This window comes from Mandrillus leucophaeus, unplaced genomic scaffold (assembly GCF_000951045.1).
Source record: "Mandrillus leucophaeus isolate KB7577 unplaced genomic scaffold, Mleu.le_1.0 Scaffold39, whole genome shotgun sequence".
NCBI classification, from domain to species: domain Eukaryota; kingdom Metazoa; phylum Chordata; class Mammalia; order Primates; family Cercopithecidae; genus Mandrillus; species Mandrillus leucophaeus.
In genome coordinates, this window is record NW_012104142.1 from 380,116 (window position 1) to 401,511 (window position 21,396).

Below are 21,396 nucleotides of genomic sequence, written 5' to 3' on the forward strand. Positions count from 1 at the left end.
AGGCATGGTGGCAGGCGCCTGTAATCCCAGCTACTCGGGAGGCTGAGGCAGGAGAATTGGATGAACCCAGAAGGTGGAGGTTGCACTGAGCCGAGATTGCGCCATTGCACTCCAGCCTGGGCGACAGCAAGACTCCCATCTCAAAAAAAAAAAGGAATATGCAAATAATTACCCTTAGGAAAACAGAAGCAATGAGAATCTGAGTAACAGTCTTTTTGGTAATAAAAGGATGTCATCATTCTGTCTGTTTTTAGCTTTGAATGTATGAGTAACAAGCATTCAAGAATTTATACACATGATTAGAAATTATGGTTAACTTCATGAAAGAAGATAACAAAACAACTTATAGAGCACTTATCTGTTGGCACTGTTTGAGTTCTTTAGGTATATTAACCCATATAGTCCTTACATATTCCTTGTGAATACTATTGTTATTCCCCATTTCACAGATGAAGAACTTAAACAATGAATAAGTGATTTGTCCAAGATCACACAACCAATGAGTGGTTGAGATTTGAAGCCAGGTATTCTGACTCTAGAACAGTAGTTCTTGTCTACAGGCAACTTCACCCCAAAATGAATGTGTGGTGTTGTCTGGAGGTATTTTTTGGCTGTTACATTTGGAGAGTACTACTGGTATCTAGTGGGTAGAGGCCAGGGTTGCTGCTAAACATCCTACAAAGGATAGGACCCTCCCCACAACAAAGAATTATTCAGCCCAAAATATCAGTACTGCTGAGGATGAGAAACCCTGGTCTTTGTTATTTTTGCATCTTGTGAGGATGTGAAGCATTATTGTCAACTCTATAGTGCTTAGTCCTACCTGTTATGTGACTATATTTAATCATCTTTAGAATTAAGTGGAAATTCCTTTTCTTTCAGGTGAATCCATTCCAATAAGACTATTTTTAGCAGGATATGATCCAACTCCAACAATGAGAGATGTGAACAAAAAATTTTCAGTAAGGTACTTTTTGAATTTAGTGCTTGTTGATGAGGAAGACCGGAGGTACTTCAAACAGCAGGTATGGTGTCACTTAGGCTGGTATTATGTTCTGCGGCAGATCTAAAAATACCTTGAAAGCGCTCTTCTAAGCTTAATTGTACTGAGCGAGTGGGAGTTTCTAAGTAAATGAAAACACTGTGGGTATGACAGATAAAGAAGTAGAGGAGAATAGAATCCTATGATAGATCCCTCCCCAATCATTCTTCAGTACTCCAGAATGAGCTATAATTTTTCAGGGCTTTTAGTTTTCTCTTACAAGTTCTTTTGTTTTTGTTTTTTAATAAAAACAGTATCTGCTGCTTATTTAGAAAAAAAATAAGGCAATAAGGAACAAAGAATGAAGTAAAGGTCAGCAGAATTTCCACCACCATTGAGACTAATGTATGTGCGTTTAGATCATATTATGGATATTGCTTTTTCTTCTTACTGTTTTTAATTTTTTTGTAGAGGTGGAGTCTCACAATGTTGCCCAAGCTGGTCTTGAACTCTTGGGCTTAAGCAATCCTCCTGCCTTGGCCTTCCAAAATGCTGGGATTATAGGCATGAGCCACCGTGCCCAGCTGTATTCTTTAATTTGCATTTTTACTCAGTAGTGTCTTGAATATCTTTTCTCTTATCAACAAATATACATCATTATTATTATTACTATTTTTATTTTTTGAGATGGGGATCTTCCAAGCAATCCTCCAATCACAGCCTCCTGAGTAGCTGGGAGGTACAGGCATGTACCACTGTGCCCTGGTGATTTATTCCTTTTTAAACAATTCTGTTATAAATGTCCATGAGATGACTGAATTCTAATAATTTTTCTTTTCTTTTCTTTTTTTTTTTTTTTTGTGACAGAGCCTCGCTCTGTTGCCCGGGCTGGAGTGCAGTGGTGTGATCTCAGCTCACTGCAACCTCCGCCTTCCAGGTTCAAGCGATTCTCGTACTTCAGCCTCCCAAGTAGCTGGGATTACAGGTGTGTGCCACTACACCAGTCTAATTTTTGTATTTTCTTTTTTGTAGAGACAGGGTTTTGCCATGTTGGCCAGACTGGTCTCAAACTCCTGGCCTAAAGTGATCCACCTGCCTTGGCCTCCCAAAGTGCTGGGACTGTAGGCATGAGCCACCATGCCCAGCCTCTAATACTTTTTTTCTTTTTTTTCTTTTTTTTTTTTTTGGAGATGGAGTCTTGCTCTGTTGCCCAGGCTGGAGTGCAGTGATGTGATCTCGGCTCACTGCAACCTTCACCTCCCAGGTTCAAGCAATTCTCCTGCCTCAGCCTCCCGAGTAGCTGGGATTACAGACATGCACCACCATGCCCGGCTAATTTTTCTATTTTTAGTAGAGACGGGGTATCACCATGTTGACCAGGCTGGTCTTGAATTCTTGACCTCAGGTGATCTGCCCGCCTCAGCCTCCCAGAATGCTGGGATTACAGGCATGAGCCACTGCGCCTGGCCACCTCAGATACTTTTTTTAATATAAAGTGTTCATTACAAACTTGTTCTCATTTGAAAATCAATTAGAAGTTTTTGGTGAATTTTGAATGAAGATAGTAATTAGAATGGTCTTTTGTATTCTGAATCAGATTAATAAATACATAGTTGAATGTCAGTTGAGAGTTCAAAGCTAAGTTAGAAATTATTCTCTGCTAAGTACTGTGAAAAATACAAAAACTACCTTTTATAAACGTGATCTGTCCTCCATGTTCTCACATTGTAGATGTCTGGGGAAAAGAAAAATAATATAAACAGAATACTTAAATAATAGTTTGACAGTAATTTAGAAGAGTGAAAACCTATTCCAGTATTGCCATCCTAATGCTGTATAATTAAACATAGGTAATTTATAACTTCAAAATAAATTACATGATTTTTACAATTTCAAAATCAATTTCATATCATGGCACTATTGGAGGTAGTGTGTTATTTCCCATGTGCACTCATTTGGATGTTTAAATTCTGATGTTGGGGGAAAAAACAAACCAACCAACCCAGCCTATAATGACTTAATGAAGCAGATAATTTTAGGAATTTAGAAGAGGGAAGTTCTCAGGATGGATTGGTTAGGGTAAGAGTTAGGTAGAGAAATAGAGATTTGAAGAGTGGGGAAGATGTAGGGCGAGTTTATTTGGATTGCATTGAAGGCTGAGAGTAACTCAGTTTGGCTGATGGGGGAAGAGGGTCTAGAGAGGGAAGAGAGCAATGTTGGTAAATTGGATAAAGGTTATAGAGGGGCATGAATACCTGTTTGGAGATTTATCCTGGAGGCACTGAGAACTACTAAAGGGCAATCCAAGCAATGTGCTACAGGATTAACCTGGTAGTGATAATGAAGGATTAGATAGAAAGGGCTCTGCCTCTCTTGCCTCTGAGAAAGCTGTTTTAATATCTAGTGACAAGAACTTGAACTTCGGTGAGGGCAGTGGAACAGAAACCAAAGGATGGATTTGGGGAATTCTTTAAAGTAACAATAGGACTTCTTGCCAGACTGGATTGGTGGTGGTGGAATTCATGGGTGCTGGTGATAGGAGCACTGGAGGTAGAAGGGGCAGTCAAATTAGAGCTGGAAGAAAGTGGATCAGTTAGAAAAGAGGAGGGCTTTTGTAGGGAAGAATTTAATTTTAAATTAAAATTAAAATTGAAGTGGCAATTATGATTTCCATGGTGAAAATTTAAGGCATCATAGAGATAAGGCATCATATCACACATTATTTGTTAATATCTTGCATTTGTTTACTAGGAGATAATTTTATGGAGAAAAGCTCCTGAAAAACTGAGGAAACAGAGAACAAACTTTCACCAGCGATTTGAATCTCCAGAATCACAGGCATCTGCTGAACAGCCTGAAATGTGAACTGAACAGGAGAAAAAAAGCAAAAAACTCCTGTAACCCTTGAGATTAAGTTCAGCAGGTTAAAGATGGTTGCAGCCAGAGGGGGCGGAAAAAGGCCAAAACTCCATATATATTAGTCTTCCTTTATCTTACAGTGCTGCATTTATGATATAATGAAATGTTCTTTTCATGTATATACATTTTTAAAAGTGCTTTCTTTGAAACACTGGAACTTTCTTAAGCTGCCTTTTTTTTTTTTAAACTTCCTACTTTGATGATAAGCACTCAGATATGCATCAGCGTAAACATGAAAATTTTTCATGTGAGTAGGCTGGTATTTGTAATTTTGCTTTCTTTCTGCATAATGTTGATTTTAAATCCTTCTCTCTTTTCAGGCTAATGATTACCTCTTATTCTCTACATGCAAAGAATTAAATATTTTGTGTTCAAATAAAATTAGAAAACCTGAGTGGCCCCTTGTGTCCTGCAAAGATTTAAAACATGGCATCTCAATATTTTTGAGAACAACATTTGTTTTTACATATGTGTTTGAGAAAAGCATATGGAGTGCTTCACCGCAGGCACTTCTGAGTACCATTCCATGGTTTCCAGAATTTTATCCTCTTTGAGGTCTTCTGTGCTATGAATATTAGATTTCTTTCCCCAAGGGATTATGTGGCAGGTCATTATGGCCTTTTTTTTGGCCATATTAAGTAACAGTTTTGCTATTTTCCAGTAGTACTGCTGTGTGTTTTCTGCAATGTGGAGTTGACTTAGGTTGGCATTTTAGATTTGTTAAACTGTTTTTTCCATAAATACTTTGAAACATATTTATATATTTCAATTTAAGGAATCTTTTTGCCATGTGTATGCAAATATCATTTTCTTCATAAATTCATTCTCTCTTCAGGGGAAAATTTTGGGATGGGGGACTGAGGAGGACCTGTGAAGCATGTAGTTATCTAGATCTGGGTAATTTCACTTTGGCTAAACTCACATTCAAACTTCATCCCGTCTCTTAATTTTTTAACACTAAATTCAAGTCATTTGTTTAAAGTCTCTAAAAAAGAAGATTGCAGTCATCCATTCATGTGCATGGGGTCTGATCACAAATACACTAAATGTGGAGTGTAGGAACCAAAATGAAACATGCTGTATGGAAACTACTTTCACTTACGGTTCATTGGTTTTTGTACCAATATTTTTTAATGCACTTCAGTGCAAGTCTTGTCAGTTAACCTTACTTTATGAGTAAGCTAAATAACCCAAATTACATTTCTTTAAACCTGTTTTACTGCTGTGGCACTTTGATAAAATGGTCAGTAACCAGCTTTACTGGCAAAAGGGTCCATGTACCATGTGCTGGAGCATCTGTTCTACATGTGGATATCTATGAATGGTAATGTTTTCCTTCATGTAAGTGCCTATTCAGAGTTTCAAAATTTTAAAATGCCAAATATTTTCATGGTCATTTGCATGTAGTAATGTAGAAAATATTCAAAGAGATTTTGAAAACCAGTTGTATTTAACCAGCCTCAAATTGTGCAACCATGATGTATAATAAAGAATTTGAAACAGAAACTGAGTTTGCTGTTTGAATCATTAAAATAGCTCTATTCTCAAATCTCATTGTTAGATTTATTGTTAAGGATAGGATTGTTCAATAGTTTAGGAAGCTGTAATTGTGATAATGAATTTTTATAAATATTACTGGTTTCAATTTTAAATAGCAATGTAATGATTTTAATAGGCTGACTTAAAACTGTCATATACAGGATGCCTATCCATTTTGCTCAAGACTTTTTGTAGCATAACCAATTTGAAAAATAAAAATTCAAATTTAGTATTTGGTGATTTCAGTCAAAAGTCAGCCAGTTAATTGGATGTCATAAACTGAAAAAGAAATTTGTGTCTTTAGTGAAGAGTTACAATGTCTAATCCACTGGTTCACATCCCTGGCTGCATATAAGAATCACCTTAGATACTTTTAAAAATAACCAGGCCCGGGTCCTACTCTGACCAATGAAACAAGAATCTCAGAGACTGGGCCATAAACATTCAAAACAAAACAACCTCAAAAAACTACCTGTAATCCCAGCCACTTCAGGAGTCTGAGGCGAAAGGATCACCTGAAGCCAGGAATTCGAGACCAGCCTGGCCAAAACAGTGAGACCCTATCTCTACAAAAAAATTAAAAATGAGCTGGGCATGGTGGTATGCACCTGTATTCCCAGCTAGCTACCCAGGAAGCTGAGACAGGAAGATCCCTTTGAGAGGGGAAGCCAGCTGAACTTCTGGGTCGTGTGGGGACTTGGAGAACTTTTCTGTCTTACAAGAGGATTGTAGAATGCACCAATCAACACTCTGTAGCTAGGATTGTAAAACACACTAATCAGTGCTCTGTGGCTAGCTGGAGGTTTGTAAAATGCGCCAATCAGGCTGGGTGCAGTGGCTCACGCCTGTAATCCCAGCACTTTGGGAGGCTGAGGTGGGCGGATCATCTGAGGTCGGGAGTTTGAGACCAGCCTGACCAACATGGAGAAATCCCATCTCTACTAAAAATACAACATTAGCCGGGCGTGGTGGCACATGCCTGTAATCCCAGCTACTCTGAGGCAGGAGAATCGCTTGAACCCAGGAGGCGGAGGCCGCAGTGAGCCGAGATGGCACCAATGCACTCCAGCCTGAGCAACCAGCGAAACTCCATCTCAAAAAAAAAAAAAAAACAGAAACAAAACGCACCGAACAGCACTCTGGCTAGCTAGAGGTTTGTAAAACGAACCAAGCAGTGCTCTGCAGAATGGACAGCAGAATGTGGGCAGAGACATATAAGGGAATAAAAGCTGGCCAACAGCAGCCGGCTCAGGTCCCCTTCCATACTGTGGAAGCTCTGTTCTTTCGCATTTACGATATATCTTGCTGCTGCTCACTTGGGTCCGTGCCACCTTTAAGAGCTGTAACACTCATGGAAAAGATCCGCGGCTTTGTTCTTTTAAGTCAGTGAGACCGCAAACCCACTGGAAGGAACCAACTCCGGACACACCTTGAGCACAGGAACTTGAAATTACACTGAGGTGATCATGCCACTGCACTCTAGCCTGGGTGACAGACACCATGTCTCAAAAGAGAAATGTACCCAGAGTTGAGAACCACTGATCTAAACCCTTGAAAATTTTATTTCTTTAACGAAGAATTTTCTCATTGTTTTGATATTGCTGAGGAAGAAGAACTTTTACCTTCTTAGGATGAGTTCTTGGGGGCCTGCAAATTAAATAGACAAGAGACATGACCAGAAGCCTAACTCTTTGAGAAGCCAGGGCCAGAAGATTGCTTGAGCCTAGGAGTTTGAGACCAGCCTGGGCAACACAACCAGACCCTGTATCTATGAAAAAAAAACCCCAAAACATAGGGGAAGTGGTGGGGAGTAAGAGTACCTACGGGAAAACAAATGACTTAGAAAAGATAAAATGCTGTCTCTTATACACATCTAGATGTGTATAAGAGACAGGGGTGGGGAGTAAGAGTACCTACGGGAAAACAAATGACTTAGAAAAGATAAAATGAGCTCTTATGCAAACAGATGGAAGATAAAATTTTGTTACAATGTTCACTGGTGGTACCCATTTATCCTCTCAGGATATAAGTCAGTCTTTCCTGGTTGCTCCCAGGAAGGGGATTTTTTTAGCTCTTTTGAGAGCCCAGGCTTTTAGACAGCTAAGGGATTTCAAAACAAGTGATTATAAAATTAAAGATGCTCTCATTTAGGAAAAAAAAGGTCTAATGGATTAGAACTGTTATGCAGCTCAGTATTAGAATAAAGCAAAGGTTGGCCCGGCGCGGTGGCTCACGCCTGTAATCCCAGCACTTTGGGAGGCCGAGGCGGGCGGATCACAAGGTCAGGAGATCGAGACCACGGTGAAACCCCGTCTCTACTAAAAAATAAAAAAAATTAGCCGGGCGCAGTTGTGGGCGCCTGTAGTCCCAGCTACTCGGGAGGCTGAGGCAGGAGAATGGCGTGAACCCGGGAGGCGGAGCTTGCAGTGAGCCGAGATCGCGCCACTGCACTCCAGCCTGGGCGACAGAGCGAGACTCCGTCTCAAAAAAAAAAAAAAAAAAAAAGAATAAAGCAAAGGTTTTCCAGGTCTGTTATTATGCCCCGGAGAGAGAGCAAGACAGAGCAGGACCATGTGGGTGCTATCTCTACAAGTTCTACAAATGAATCCGACAGTGCCCCATCCCTTCCAGCTCTAACATTTCATGATTCTAAGAGTAAATCTTTTTTTTTTTTTTTCTTTTTTTAAATTGAGATGGAGTCTTGATCTGTCGCCCAGGCTGGAATGCAGTGGTGCAACCTCTACCTCCCGGGTTCAAACGATTCTCCTGCCTCAGCCTCCCAAGTAGCTGGGACTACAGGCACGTGCCACCAGGCCTGGCTAATTTTTTGTATTTTTAGTAGAGAGATGGTTTCACCATGTTAGCCAGGATGGTCTCGATCTCCTGACCGCGTGGAGAGGTGAAGCCAGCTGTACTTCTGGGTCGGGTGGGGACTTGGAGAACTTCTCTGTCTTACAAGAGGATTGTAAAGTACACCAATCAGCACTCTGTAGACAGGATTGTAAAACACACCAAGCAGCACTCTAGCTAGTAGCTAGAGGTTTGTAAAATGCACCAATCAGCACTCTGTAAAAACGCACCAATCAGCTCTCTGTGGCTAGCTAGAGATTTGTAAAATGGACCAGTCAGTGCTCTGTAAAATAGACCAATCAGCAGGACATGGGTGGAGACAAATAAGGGAATAAAAGTCCGCCGGCAACCCCCAACCAGCAGCAGTGACCCGCTTGGGTCCCCTTCCACGCTGTGGTAGCTTTGTTCTTTCACTGTTCACAGTAAATCTTGCTGCTGCTCACTCTTTGGGTCCATGCCACCTTTGAGAGCTGCAACACTCACTGCGAAGGTCTGCAGCTTCATTCTTGATGTCAGCGAGACCACGAACCCACCAGAAGGAACAAACTCCAGACATCGTGATCTGCCTGCCTTGGCCTCCCAAAGTGCTGGGATTACAGGCGTGAGCCGCCGTGCCTGGCCAAGAGTAAATCTTAAAAGTTCACTTAGGATAAGCAATAGTTTAGTGTCTAGATCATGATAACCTTAATGTCAGAAAAATACTAGAAACTTCAAATTACAGAATTTTGTAGACAAGATACGAGACAGTAATCTACAGGATGTGTTTTTGTGAAACCTACACCAGGTTTTCTTAATTGCAAAAGCAAAGGTGAAGAAGAAATTAACTTGTTTTATTTTTACCACCTAGGTTATCTTCTCCCACTTCCTTTCCCCTTCTATTTATTTCTATATTTATGCATGGATTTAGCATATTTACAGACTACCAGTTAGTGCTTGCTATGGTTTGGATGTGACCCCTAAGTTTTTTGTGTTGGGAACTTAATCCTCAAATTCATAGGTTGATTAGAGGTGAGGCCTTTGGGAGGTAATTAGGATTAGATAAAAGTTCTTAGTGTGGGTCCCCCATGAAATGACTGGTGGCTTCGTAAGAAAAGAGAAACCTGAGTTGACACACAATGTCTTGCTCTCTGGCCATGTGATGCCTTCTACCATGTTATGTCAAGAGGGCCATCACCAGATGCCAGCCTCTTGATCCTGGACTTCCCAGCCTCCAGAACTGTAAGAAATAAATTCATTTTATTTATAAATTAGTCAGTCTGCGGTGTTCTGCTATAGCAATGCAAAATGGACTAAGTGTTATCTTGGCCCTATCCTGCAGGAACTTTAATCAGAGCAGTGGTTCTCAAAAGTGTGGTCTCAGACCAGCAGAGTTGCATCATCTGAAATGTTTTAGAAATGTAAACTCTCAGATCCCACTCCAGATCTACTGAATCAGAAACTTCAGGGATAGGGCCCAACAATCTTGTTTTTAATGATTCTTTTCTGATGATTCCGATGCACTCTAATGTTTAAGAACCACTGACCCAGAGACACAATTACGATAGTTTTCATTCTATGATAGAGCCCCTACTGGAACCTATGATGTGTAAGAGAAGCACCCAGTGTGTTCACAGGTACAGAGGTGAGAAACGATGATATAACTGGTGTACAGTTCTACCATGAATAGAATGGTAGGTGTGGGGAGTAGAAATAAAGCTGGAAGAGGCATATAGGGCGAACCAATTTAGGACAGAACCTGGATGCCATACGATGGAATATGGGCTTTATCTGAACATTTATTCAGAATCACTAAAGGACTCTAAGCAGGAGTAACTTATAAGATTTGTGTTTTCAAAAGATCATTATGGTGCTATGGCAAAGTATAGGAGGATATCAGTTACACAGTTGTTGCATTAATCCATTCAACAAGCAAAATAAAATATTTATAGAGGCTCTAATATGTGTTAGGTGCCGATTACACTTACTGCTATAAATATGACATGACCAGTCTAGATATGACATCTCTTTTTTTGTAAAAGCAAAATTTTATATTGAATTTTCCCATTACAATGTTTATAGTAAAACTTAATGAATGCCTGAAAGGGAAAGCCTGTATGTGCTATCATAAAATTCAGATTGCACTTTCTATCTGCAAGGAGGTGCAAAACAAAATTACAGTTAAAATAGTTTTCAGAATTTTTTTTTTTTCTGTAAAACTATACTAGGGTTGGGCTAGATCTGTAAGACTAGTAACTGCCAGGTGCTATGGCATGCACCTGTAGTTCAGCTACTCAGAAGGCTGACACAGGATTGCTTGAGCCCAGGAGTTCAGGATCACCCTTTCAAAAAAAAAAAAAAAAAAAAGACTAGTACAACTGTTGATTCTGGCCCAATATGCTGCTCCTGTCCAAAAAGCCCACCTATTTGCTTTGACACCAGAAAGACTGGCTGGGCATAGTGGCTCACACCTGTAATCCCAGCACTTTGGGAGGCTAAGGCCGGTGGATCACTTGAGGCCAGAAGTTCTGAGACCAGCCTGGCCAACATGGTGAAACTAAAGAGAATATAAAAATTAGCCAGGTATTGTGGTGCAGGCCTGTAGTCCCAGCTACTCGGGAGGCTGAGGCATGAGAATTGCTTGAGTCTGGGAAGTGGAGGTTGCAGTGAGCTATGATTGCACCACTGCACTTCAGCCTGGGCAACAGAGTGAGACTCTGTCTCAAAAAGAAGAAAAAAAAAAGATTTAGATTAGTATCTGAATCTACCACTTAGTGGGGAAAGTTACTTAACCTGGTGACAATAATACCTCTAAATGGTTGTCAAGCATATGAAAAGATTAAAAGGAATAACATAGTGCTTGCCTCAGTTACCTATTAAATGTTTGGTTTATCCTTCATTCTCCTAGTTTCCAAATCTGACGACACATCATTGTTTATTGACATTTTCTAGCATATTTAGTCACTCACTACATTATCTAAGGAGTCTTGTAAAATCTCTCCATTCCATATACATGGTCTCCATCATACTTCAGATACAGGAATCTACCACCTTCAGCTACAACTGTTGCTAAAGTTGTAATCTTCCTCCCTGCACATTTGTGTTTATCCTAGTCTATCCTAGGTACTTCCTAATAAATGATTTCTCTTCTCAAAAATATAATCACTATTTGTAAGCCATAGAATTAGGCCTGCCTTAACTCTGGTGTTTACATTTTTTCAGTATGTCTTTTCCTTAGTTAAGCCTCTGCTTACATCGTTTCCTCTGACTAGAATTTACTTACCACTTCTCTATATGTTTTACTTTTAAGTCTGGCAGAAATCTCTTTACCACTCCAAAATTGCTCCTTTCTTTGAACTGCCATTAGCCTATTAGAGTAATAAGTGCATTACTTAACATGTACTGTTCCTATCACCAAAACCAGGTCAGAAACTTTGAAAGCAAAGGACTGTCTCCTTGTATCCCTGATGTTTAAACATTATTTTGTGAATCAAAGGCAGGTGGCAAATTGTTACTGGAATCCTATTAGACATACAGTATTGTATATTATATAACACGTTCCTTCAAGTTGTAAGATCTTAATAATTTAAGTAGAAAGAGATGTGAAGATGCCAAACTTGGGAATTTTTTTTTTTTTTTTTTTTTTTAGACGGAGTCTCACTTTGTTGCCCAGGCTGGAGAGCAGTGGTCCAATCTCGGCTCACTGCAACCTCTAGCACCCAGGTTCAGACGATTCTCCTGCCTCGGCCTCCCTAGTAGCTGGGATTACAGGCGTGCACCACCACGCCCGGCTACTTTTTGTATTTTTAGTAGAGACGGGATTTCGTCACATTTGCCAGGCTGGTCTCGAACTCCTGACCACAGATGATCCACCGGCCTCGCCCTCCCTAAGTGCTGGGATTACAGGCGTGAGCCACCACGCCAGCTTAATTTAAACTTGTTGAATCTAACATGTTGCAGCCTCACATGAGGACACGGTATTCAACAAATGCAATGGAACTGAACTATGGCTGGGGTACAGAGCACGTATTTTTGCCATGTGGTTGTGACACAGTTGCTAGGATGATGTACACAAACTGCTCACATTAAAGCAAAAGTACTTACGTAATACAAGGGGTTTAATAGTGCAACACTATTTCTTAGCAACGTTTCTGAGGGGCATATCAAGTTATTATCGCTAACGTTACCATATCAGGAAAGGCCGGTTAACAATGCAAGAAACTTTTGGGAAATGCTATTTAGTGTTTGAGTCCGCAAGACACACTCGAACCCTGAGCATTCGCAGTTGCTGCTCCACCATCCATTCTCTCACTGCTCACCCACGTGCTTCTAGACACCGGCTTACCAAGGGGACTAGTTTGCATCACGCGACACGACTAGCAGGCCCCCTCCGCTCATCTATGACATCCCAAGATGCCTGATTATTTTCCCTTCTTTAGGGAAAGCTGGTCCCAATCACCAACAAAACAGAGAAACAGAACGAGAATTATGTCTAGCGGTTTTCTCTGCTAAGCTTCTTCTTCCCTGAAAGAACACCGTTACCGCACGGCTTTTTCCTTAACGGTCAGGCATTTTCCCGGGCAGCTTACCTGCTCGGTCCGGGTCTTTCTGGACAGCAGGCGCTGGAGGTGCGCGTCACTCTCTGCCGCCGAATCCGCGGCTGCTGCCGGCGCCTGTAGAACTTGCGGCCTCGATGTCCTTCTCCCGGTGTGCCCTATTGTGGGCTCGGCTCCCAGCAGGGCGCCAGGCTGGCCACCGGGCAGCCATCTGCTCTGCCCTTCGCCCCCACTTTGGGCCCTTTCCCGGCCTTCTGGGGCAAGTTTCTGTCCTTGCTACCGCGTCCTCCTCTGCCTCAGGTGGCTCCAAAATCCCGAACACGTCTTTGTTCGTGCCCCTGACTGTGAAACCTCAGGGCCCCAGCGCCGATGGCGACGTCGGGGCCGAGCTAACCCGGCCTCTGGACAAGAGTGAGTGCGGGAACTACTGAGGGCGGCAGGGAGTGGTGTCTGCCGGGCCGAGACTGGTTGGGAGGAAGCTGCACCCCCTTCCCCTGGGGATCCGAGGTCTCATCGAGTGTTGTCATCGTGCTTCTCAATGTCTGCCTCCTTCGCTGGTGTGTGAGCCCCTTAAACAGCTTGGGACTGTGTCTGATTAATTCTTAACGCCTCGTCCCAGAAGCGGCCTTTTCCCTTTTACTGACTTGCTCTCTGAATGGTTTAAACACTCATGTGTTGGGAGGATTTGACTTTTTTTGAGTTGTTAGGTAGACGCCCGCTCTTTCTTGCATTCTTCTTTGTTTCTCTCCCGCCCCCAGAAGGGGAATGGGATGTGGCAATGAAAAGCCAGCGGAGACTTCTTTTAGGATTCTTTGACATTGAGGAGGCGCCGACTCATACCGCGCTGTTAGGCTGTGTGGTGGTTGCCAAGAGGAACCAGACTCAGGTCCCGATCCCCTCTTAAGAAACGTAATGGTTTCGTGGAGAATGACACGTGTATGGAAAGCAAACTGTAATACAAGGTAGAACATGGCAAGGTAGAACAAGGTAGGGTATCCCCGGCTCCAGAGAGAAAAGAAGAGGGTAGCATCAGTGAGTGGCAGCGGGCTTTGCTCAGCAAAACTTAAGTTTGGATGGATTCTTTGACAGAGAGGCATGTGAATGTTTTCAAGGTGAGTTTCGGGATGATTAGGGAGGTAAGGGAGCTTCCTCTGACCAAATGAAACTGGGAGGTTGAGGAAATGCTATCCAGTAATTGCCTCCAGGAATAGGAGGAGAAATGTCTCACTTCAACAAGCGACGTTGGTGCCTCCTATTGTAAATCTAAAATATAGACTACAATATGTTTTTCAGAGCAGAAGTACAGTACTTTCACTAAACATGTGATGGAACTCACAGTATATGTTATTCTTTGACCTGTTCTTCCAAGTCAGTGTTAAGCAAGGCCTTTCACTTTTACTTGGAGTTGGGAGACTGTCTTTGTTTCCTGCTGTTAAAACAGAATACCTGAGACTGAGTAACTTATAAGCAATAGAGGTGTATTTAACTCATGGTTCTGGAGGCCAGGATCTGATGAGGGCCTTTGGCTGCATCATTGCATGGTGAAAGGTGGAAGGGCAAGTGAGCCTGTGAGACAGAGAAAGCGAGCTGAACTTACCCTTTTTTTCCAGGAGCCCACTCCTGCAATAACTGACTGACTCCTGTGATAATGGCATTAATCCACTCAAAAGGGCAGACTCCTCTTGTCTTAATCACGTCTTAAAGGTTCCACCTCTCAACTGTTAAAATAGCAATTAAATTTCAATATGAGTCTTGGAGAAGAAATTCAAACCATAGCAGAGAGTGTATTATTTTAATAATGTAATTATACTATTATTTATTTTTAAATTGTAAAAATGCATAAAATTTACTCTTTTAAACTTTTTTAGTTTTTTTTTTCTTTACTTTGTTTTTTTATTTTATTTTACTTTTTTTTTTTTTTTTTTTGAGACGGAGTCTCACTCTGTCGCCCAGGCTGGAGTGCAGTGGCCGGATCTCGGCTCACTGCAAGCTCCGCTTCCCGGGTTTACGCCATTCTACAGGCGCCCACCACCACGCCTGGCTAGTTTTTTGTATTTTTTGGTAGAGACGGGGTTTCACCGTGTTAGCCAGGATGGCCTCGATCTCCTGACCTCGTGATCCGCCCGTCTCGGCCTCCCAAAGTGCTGGGATTGCAGGCTTGAGCCACCGCACCCGGCCATACTTTGTTTTTTTAGAGACAGGGTCTTGCTCTGTACCCAAGCTGGAGTGTAGTGGTATGATCATAGCTCACTGTAACCTCCAACTCCCAGGCTCAAGCAATCCTTCTGGCTCAGCCTTCTAAGTAGCTAGGATTACAGGCATGCACCATCATGCCTGGATAATTTTAAAATTTTTTGTAGAGATGGGGTCTTGCTATGTTGCCCAGGCTGGTCTCAAACTCCTGGGCTCCAGGGATCCTCCTGCCATGGCCTCCCAAAGCACTTTGATTACAGACCTGAGCTACTGCACCCAGCCAGTCTTAAATATTTTTAAGCACACAGTTCACTAGTGTGTTAAGTATGTTGACATTGTTGTGAAATAGATGAGAACTTTTTCATCTTGCAGAGTTGAAACTCAAACAATAGTTTACCCATTAAAGAACAATTTTCCATTTGTTTTATATTATTTGAAGGCATAAGGTAATTTGGATGAGATACTTTGCCTTATTGTATTCAAATATTGATAAATTCTTATTTTCTGCAGCTATTCCAATTTACCTGAAAGTGTAAATGTCTTTGCTGCTTCCTGTAAGAAGATGGAATAAAGACATAAGTTTGTCAGCACTAGATTTTCTTCTGGTGGAGAATCCTTAGCTACTTCATTGGGTCTGTGTGCAGGTGATTTTTCATCTCCTTTGACTGGGATTGGTCCAGATGTTGAATTTACTAGAATGATTTTTCAGCGTGGCAGGAGGGGCTACAGAAGATGCTAAATTACTACACTCTGATATAGCCATGTGGTTAAGGTGTCAGATTTCCACTTAGCTTAGCAATTGGGACAAGAAGCTGTCACTTCTCAATCTCTTTTGCCTACTCATAGCCCAAAAAGTTGAAGTACTTAAAGGCTTTGTCCTGCGTCACGTCGCTGCTTTATTCTGTGTTCCCTATGGGGTGTCTCATTCTCGCTCTCTCCCTCACTAATTCAGTATTCCTCTCAGATCTTTGTCTCTACCCTGGACCTCTCTCCTTCGCCCTGGACGTATATATCTCGCTGCCTACCAGGTGTCTCCACTTGTCTTTCTTACACACACCTCACCTTAGCATGTCAAGACAACTTACCTTCCTCCTGGTAGACCTGCTCCTCCTTCCAGCCTGCTTCTCTGGGTGCTCAGGTCAAACCTGGTCGTCGTCCATCCCTCACCCCTACATCTAACAATCAGAGAAAGCCCAGTTGATGAATCTTGTTGATTCTACCTCATAAATATTGAATTCATTCATTTCCCTCATTCTCCACTGCAACCAGCTTAGTCTAAATTGCCAGCTTCCATCTTTTGACTGGACTGCACATATAGCCCCTTATGTGTCTCCTCATATGCCTTTGATCCCTCCATTCAATTCTCTACCTGCAGTCAGAATGTTCTTTTAAAAAGACTAGGCTGGGCGCAGCGTCTCATGCCTGCAATCCCAGCACTTTGGGAGGCCCAGGAGGGTGGATTGCTTGAGCCCAGGAGTTAGACGAGCTTGGGCAACATGGCGAAACTCCATCTCTACAAAAAATACAGAAGTTAGCCAGGCATGATGGTGTGCGCCTGTAGTTTCAGCTACTTGGGAGGCTGAGGTGGGAGGGTGGCTTGAGCCTGGGTAGTAGTAGAGGTTGCAGTGAGCCGAGATTGCACCACCACACTCCAGCCTGGGTGACAAGAGTGAGACCCTGTCTCAAATAAAAAAAGAAAGATACAATTTTAATTTACATACCAGAAATTCACCCTTTAAAAGTGTATAATTCATTGGTAGTATATTTGCAGGATTGTACAATCATCACCATAATTTTATTTTAGAACATTTTTATCACCATGAAAAGAAGCCTGATACCTATTAGCAAGTCACTCTAGTCCCCCAGTCCCCAGTATCTTTTTTTTTTTAGCCCCAGATAACCACTAATCCACATTCTGTCTGTTGATTTGCCTGTTGTGTATATTTCGTATTAATAGCGTCACATAGTATGTAGTCTTTTGTAACTGGTTTCTTTTACTTTACATAATGGGAAATTTCATATTTTGGAAGCATTTTAATTTGAGTAAAGCAGCATGAATCTTATATAACATGGTAGTATTAGTCACAGAAAATAGATTAATTCTAAATAAATGTGATCTGTCTTTAGTTTGTATCGAGTTTATAGGTCAGCAGAATTTTCCCAAGCAATTGCACTTGCTTTTTTCCAATCGTTTATTTGTCATTGATTTTTCTACCCTTGATACCAAGAAACTGTTGGCCAGGCGCAGTAACTCATGCCTGTAATCCCAGCACTTTGGGAGACTGAGGCTGATAGATCACCTGAGGTCAGGAGTTTGAGACCAGCCTGACCAACATGGAGAAACCCTGTCCCTACTAAAAGTACAAAATTATTCGGGCATGGTGCATGGTGATGCATGCCTGTAATCCCAGCTACTTGGGAGGCTGAGGCAGGAGAATCTCTTGAGCCCAGGGGGTGGAGGTAGCAGTGAGCCGAGATCGCGCCATTGCACTGCAGCCTGGGCAACAAGAGTGAAACTCCATCTCCAAAAAAAAAAAAAAAAGAAACTGTTGTTCTACTCAGCACAAAGTAACAGAGACCCAGAAATCTGCCTGTGGTCTGAAATATAAATACACACACACACACACACACACACACACACACACGCTCTGTGTGTGTATGTGTATCTCATAGTTAATTGTGGGCAGATCTAGTGACTAAACCAGTGATTCTGAAATTTCCTCATTCTGTCAAAGTTTTGTTAGTGGGATGCTCTGTTCAGGCTTGATTTCTTCAATGAGTGTTGTGTGTATTGGACTGTGTGAAAATGTGGTTGGCACATTTGTGGAAGGTAAAAATGCAGGCCACTTGGCCTTTCTGAATTTCGTGGGTAAAGGCTGTGTCCTCATTGTGGCTTCTCCTCCTAGAAATACATAGTGTGTGGCTGAGTCAGTAAAATGTTTATTGAATAATGCTGTAGTATTTTAACATATACAACCATAATACAGTCTCAGCTTGATTAGTTTAAAATATTTTTACCTGTAAGATTATTGATTCATAGTGGCATGTTATCTCCCAATAGCATAGACATTTCTCTGCTGTCACCCATGACAGTCATCTAACCCGTGCTTGAGTAATTCAATTGTCAAGAAGCTCTCACTTTTCACTGTTCTAATTGTTAGGAAGTTCTTGTATAAATTCCACTGAAATCTGCTCCCACTGACTTTAGTTTTGCCATGTAGCACAGAACAAGTGTAATCTTTTGTCCCTGAAATCATCATCCTCAAACTTAAGATCAGCCTGGCTTCCTTAAGCATGAGGGTCTGGTCCTTGCTATATTGGTTGTCTTTCTGGATGTGTTTTAGCTGCTCACTGTTTGGATGTGCAGAATAGTTATAAGTGAATAACACTGTGGCTCTCTACGTATAAATGGCCTGGTGAAGGCTTGAGGCTGCCTCTGATCCCAGAGTGCATTGCTCATTCCTCTGAGGTATAACAGGGTGTTGCATTGTTTGACTTGATCATTTTTCTTAACACTCCCATCGCATATCAATTCATAAAGAAGGATCAACTGAAACCTTCTAGTTCTTGCAACACTCATTAAATTGCTGCCTTTAGTGTTACTGCTTCAAGCTTCTTTTGCCTTTTTTTCAGCATTTATCTAAGATAAGGAAACATGTTAAATTTTGACATCTCTCTTCTAGATGAAGTAAAGAAGGTCTTAGACAAGTTTTACAAGAGGAAAGAAGTTCAGAAACTGGGTGCTGATTATGGACTTGATGGTAAGGCCCAAAACATCTTCATAGAGATATTTTATTACCTCTTACAGTACAGCTTGGTCAGGATTGTGCGACCCCTTGTGTGACCTGGAAATAAGTACATAGTTGTCGAATGGAGACACGTCCCTGCCCTTTGCTTCTGGCTGGGTGGGAGACTGGCAAGGCTCACCTGATGAGCCATACTGCACAGCAGAAGAGCTGCAGGTGCAGCCTTCCTTCATGCTGTGCTAGGACTTCAGTTTTAGCTCAGTTTTAGCCCAGATCGTAATAAACCAGATGTACTAAAAAAAAAAAAAAAAAAAAAAGGAAAAAAAAGACTCTCTGGGGAGTTTGGTGTGGTGTTTCTGTGTGCTTTTTAAAATGAGAACTAAGCCTTAAATCTTTTCATTTTGTGTTTCTACAGCTCGTCTCTTCCACCAAGCTTTCATAAGCTTTAGAAATTATATTATGCAGTCTCATTCCCTAGATGTGGACATTCACATTGTTTTGAATGATATTTGCTTCGGTGCAGGCAAGTGTTTAGAGACTTTTTAAAATCCTATTGAACATACCTTCTATTTCTTCTCATACTTCATGTTCATTTCTCTAGAAGGGCTTATTTGGTTTAGAATGGGTCTGGTAACATCCTCTGTAAATAACTCAGTGCTTTGACAGGATGACTTCTAGGTTGTTTGCTTTTATGTTGGGTCCCTGAGCTAGTTATTACATCACCTATATGTCTTAGACTGGAGGAAGACTGGGGCCCAGTGAAATAAAGCTCTTATATAAGTTAGAATTAATGCATAGCAGATTCTGTCTGTTTCTGCCGCTGGCTTCCTTCTTCCTCATATCAGGACAAAGTTCTTGCTATAAAAGAAAAAAAAAATCAGAATATCATCATTTTATTCCCACAGGCAGTTTGGTTTTGGTTATGTATTTGACTCTTAGACCTGTATCTTGTGCCCAGCACTGAGGATACAACGCAGAATGGGACATGCCCCAGCCTCCTCTCAGAGCCACTAAGATGTGGAGAATTCTTGCTGAGGAACAAACACATGTTTTGCCTGTCTGTGGTTTTCGAAGTTTAAAAAATGTTTGTACCTTCATCTCTGTAATGTACATGTCTAGGTTCTTTATTTTTAATTTAACTTTTGCCAATGCTAATCTTTGCCTGTTTGTACTAAAAGAGTAGAACATGGTGGTTGCTAGCCAATTTCCTGTTTTCCTGAAAATATAAATGAAATTAAAAGGAAAAATTAAGACAAAACAGGATCCCAGAAAAGGATAAAGCCCGTAACTTCAGGACTTTTCTATTTTTGTTTTCTTTTTTTCCTTTGTTTTTTTTTTTTTTTGAGACAGGGTCTCGCTCTGTCACCCAGGCTGGAGTGCAGTGGCTCAGTCTCAGCTCAGTGTGTAGCCTCAACCTCCTGGGCTCAAGCCATCCTTCCAGGTCGGCTTTCCAAAGTGCTGGGATTGTTGACGTGAGCTACTGCGCCTGGAGAGGACTTTTCTTTTTATCCTGGCAATGCCCCCGCACCTTAGCTTACTAAGAAAAAAGATTTCACTAAATTTAGTTATGAATTTTATGTAGATTGCACATGTTAATACAGTATTTTATTTTCCAGCTCATGTGGATGATTTATTTCCATTTTTCTTGAGACATGCCAAACAAATATTTCCTGTGTTGGACTGTAAGGATGATCTACGTAAAATCAGTGACTTAAGAATACCACCTAACTGGTTAGTTTCTCCATTTGTGGATTTGAAATTTTCAGTTTCTAATCTTGGATGATTCATGGTCATTATTTTTTTATTGTATTCTAGATAATAAATTATAAGGAGTCTGGATTAGGTTGTTTTCCTAAAATAAAAAGAGGCAATTAACTCTGTTAGGCAATTAACTGGTATCTCACCTTGATGCACATTGAGTGTGGTTTTAGGTTTTATTAGGGCAGATCTAGAATAGCCGTGACTTAACGATGTTGTCCTTAAGTCTAAGCTATGGCCTTCCTGGTGTTTTAGCTGAGTGCCTGGGTGTTAATGAGTTCTTTCCACCGTGGCTGGAACTGCAACATCCCCTAGCACTTGAGACATCTTTGAGACTTTCCACTCAAACCCTTGGTAGGCTGCTCGTTCCTAGACCCTGCCGATTCTTACCTTGTACATGGTTAGCCCAGCCCTTGGCCAGTAACTCACAGGGAACCCACACACAGACTTCTGGGCTCTCCTTCTATGCACCCTTCTCTTCCACACTCTGGTCTTCACATTTTAGCTGCTCCGAACTTGATCTCTGCTGCTCACTTCAGTGAGACTGTCATATTCTGCTTGGGTTCTACCTCCTTATGCCTTACTGGGGTGCAGTATGGCTCATCCCAAGTGTTCTATTCTTTCAAGAATTGCAGTCCTGCACTGCCTATGGCCCATGTCCCCACACATTTACTGCATGTATTTTGCCCTGCTTTGTACTTTTTTTTTTTGAGACCATTGATTTTTAATATTTTCTTTGAAAAAGTACAAAAGAAATTAACTCTATAGGTCAATACAATTCAAGGAAAGAGGAAAAAATGGAATTTCAGAGCAAAGGTTGTTTAGGTTATCACATTCCCACACTCCCAATACCCATAAAACAAGAATTTCACTCCAT

The 21,396-nt window shown here is 41.4% G+C and overlaps 2 protein-coding genes across 4 annotated transcripts in view; both read left to right on the forward strand.

Annotated features, from left to right (window-relative positions):
- Window positions 1-5,407, forward strand: part of VPS26A (vacuolar protein sorting 26 homolog A (S. pombe)) — a 56,482-nt gene extending 51,075 nt beyond the window's left edge. For both annotated transcript variants that reach the window (XM_011991017.1, XM_011991019.1), the window contains exons 8-9: window positions 883-1,025; window positions 3,734-5,407. In XM_011991017.1, coding sequence (XP_011846407.1) covers window positions 883-1,025; window positions 3,734-3,847 — 257 coding nt within the window. In that variant the 3' untranslated portion in view covers window positions 3,848-5,407. The remainder of the gene's footprint in view (window positions 1-882; window positions 1,026-3,733) is intronic.
- Window positions 5,408-12,870: 7,463 nt separating this feature from the next.
- The window catches only part of SUPV3L1 (suppressor of var1, 3-like 1 (S. cerevisiae)), a 29,873-nt gene continuing 21,347 nt past the window's right edge, over window positions 12,871-21,396 (forward strand). Inside the window, exons 1-5 of one of the 2 annotated variants that reach the window (XM_011991021.1) lie at window positions 12,871-13,233; window positions 15,526-15,659; window positions 18,699-18,776; window positions 19,177-19,284; window positions 20,378-20,492. In XM_011991021.1, the coding sequence (XP_011846411.1) occupies window positions 19,221-19,284; window positions 20,378-20,492 (179 nt within the window). In that variant the 5' untranslated portion in view covers window positions 12,871-13,233; window positions 15,526-15,659; window positions 18,699-18,776; window positions 19,177-19,220. The remainder of the gene's footprint in view (window positions 13,234-15,525; window positions 15,660-18,698; window positions 18,777-19,176; window positions 19,285-20,377; window positions 20,493-21,396) is intronic. The other variant, XM_011991020.1, reaches the window with a different exon arrangement.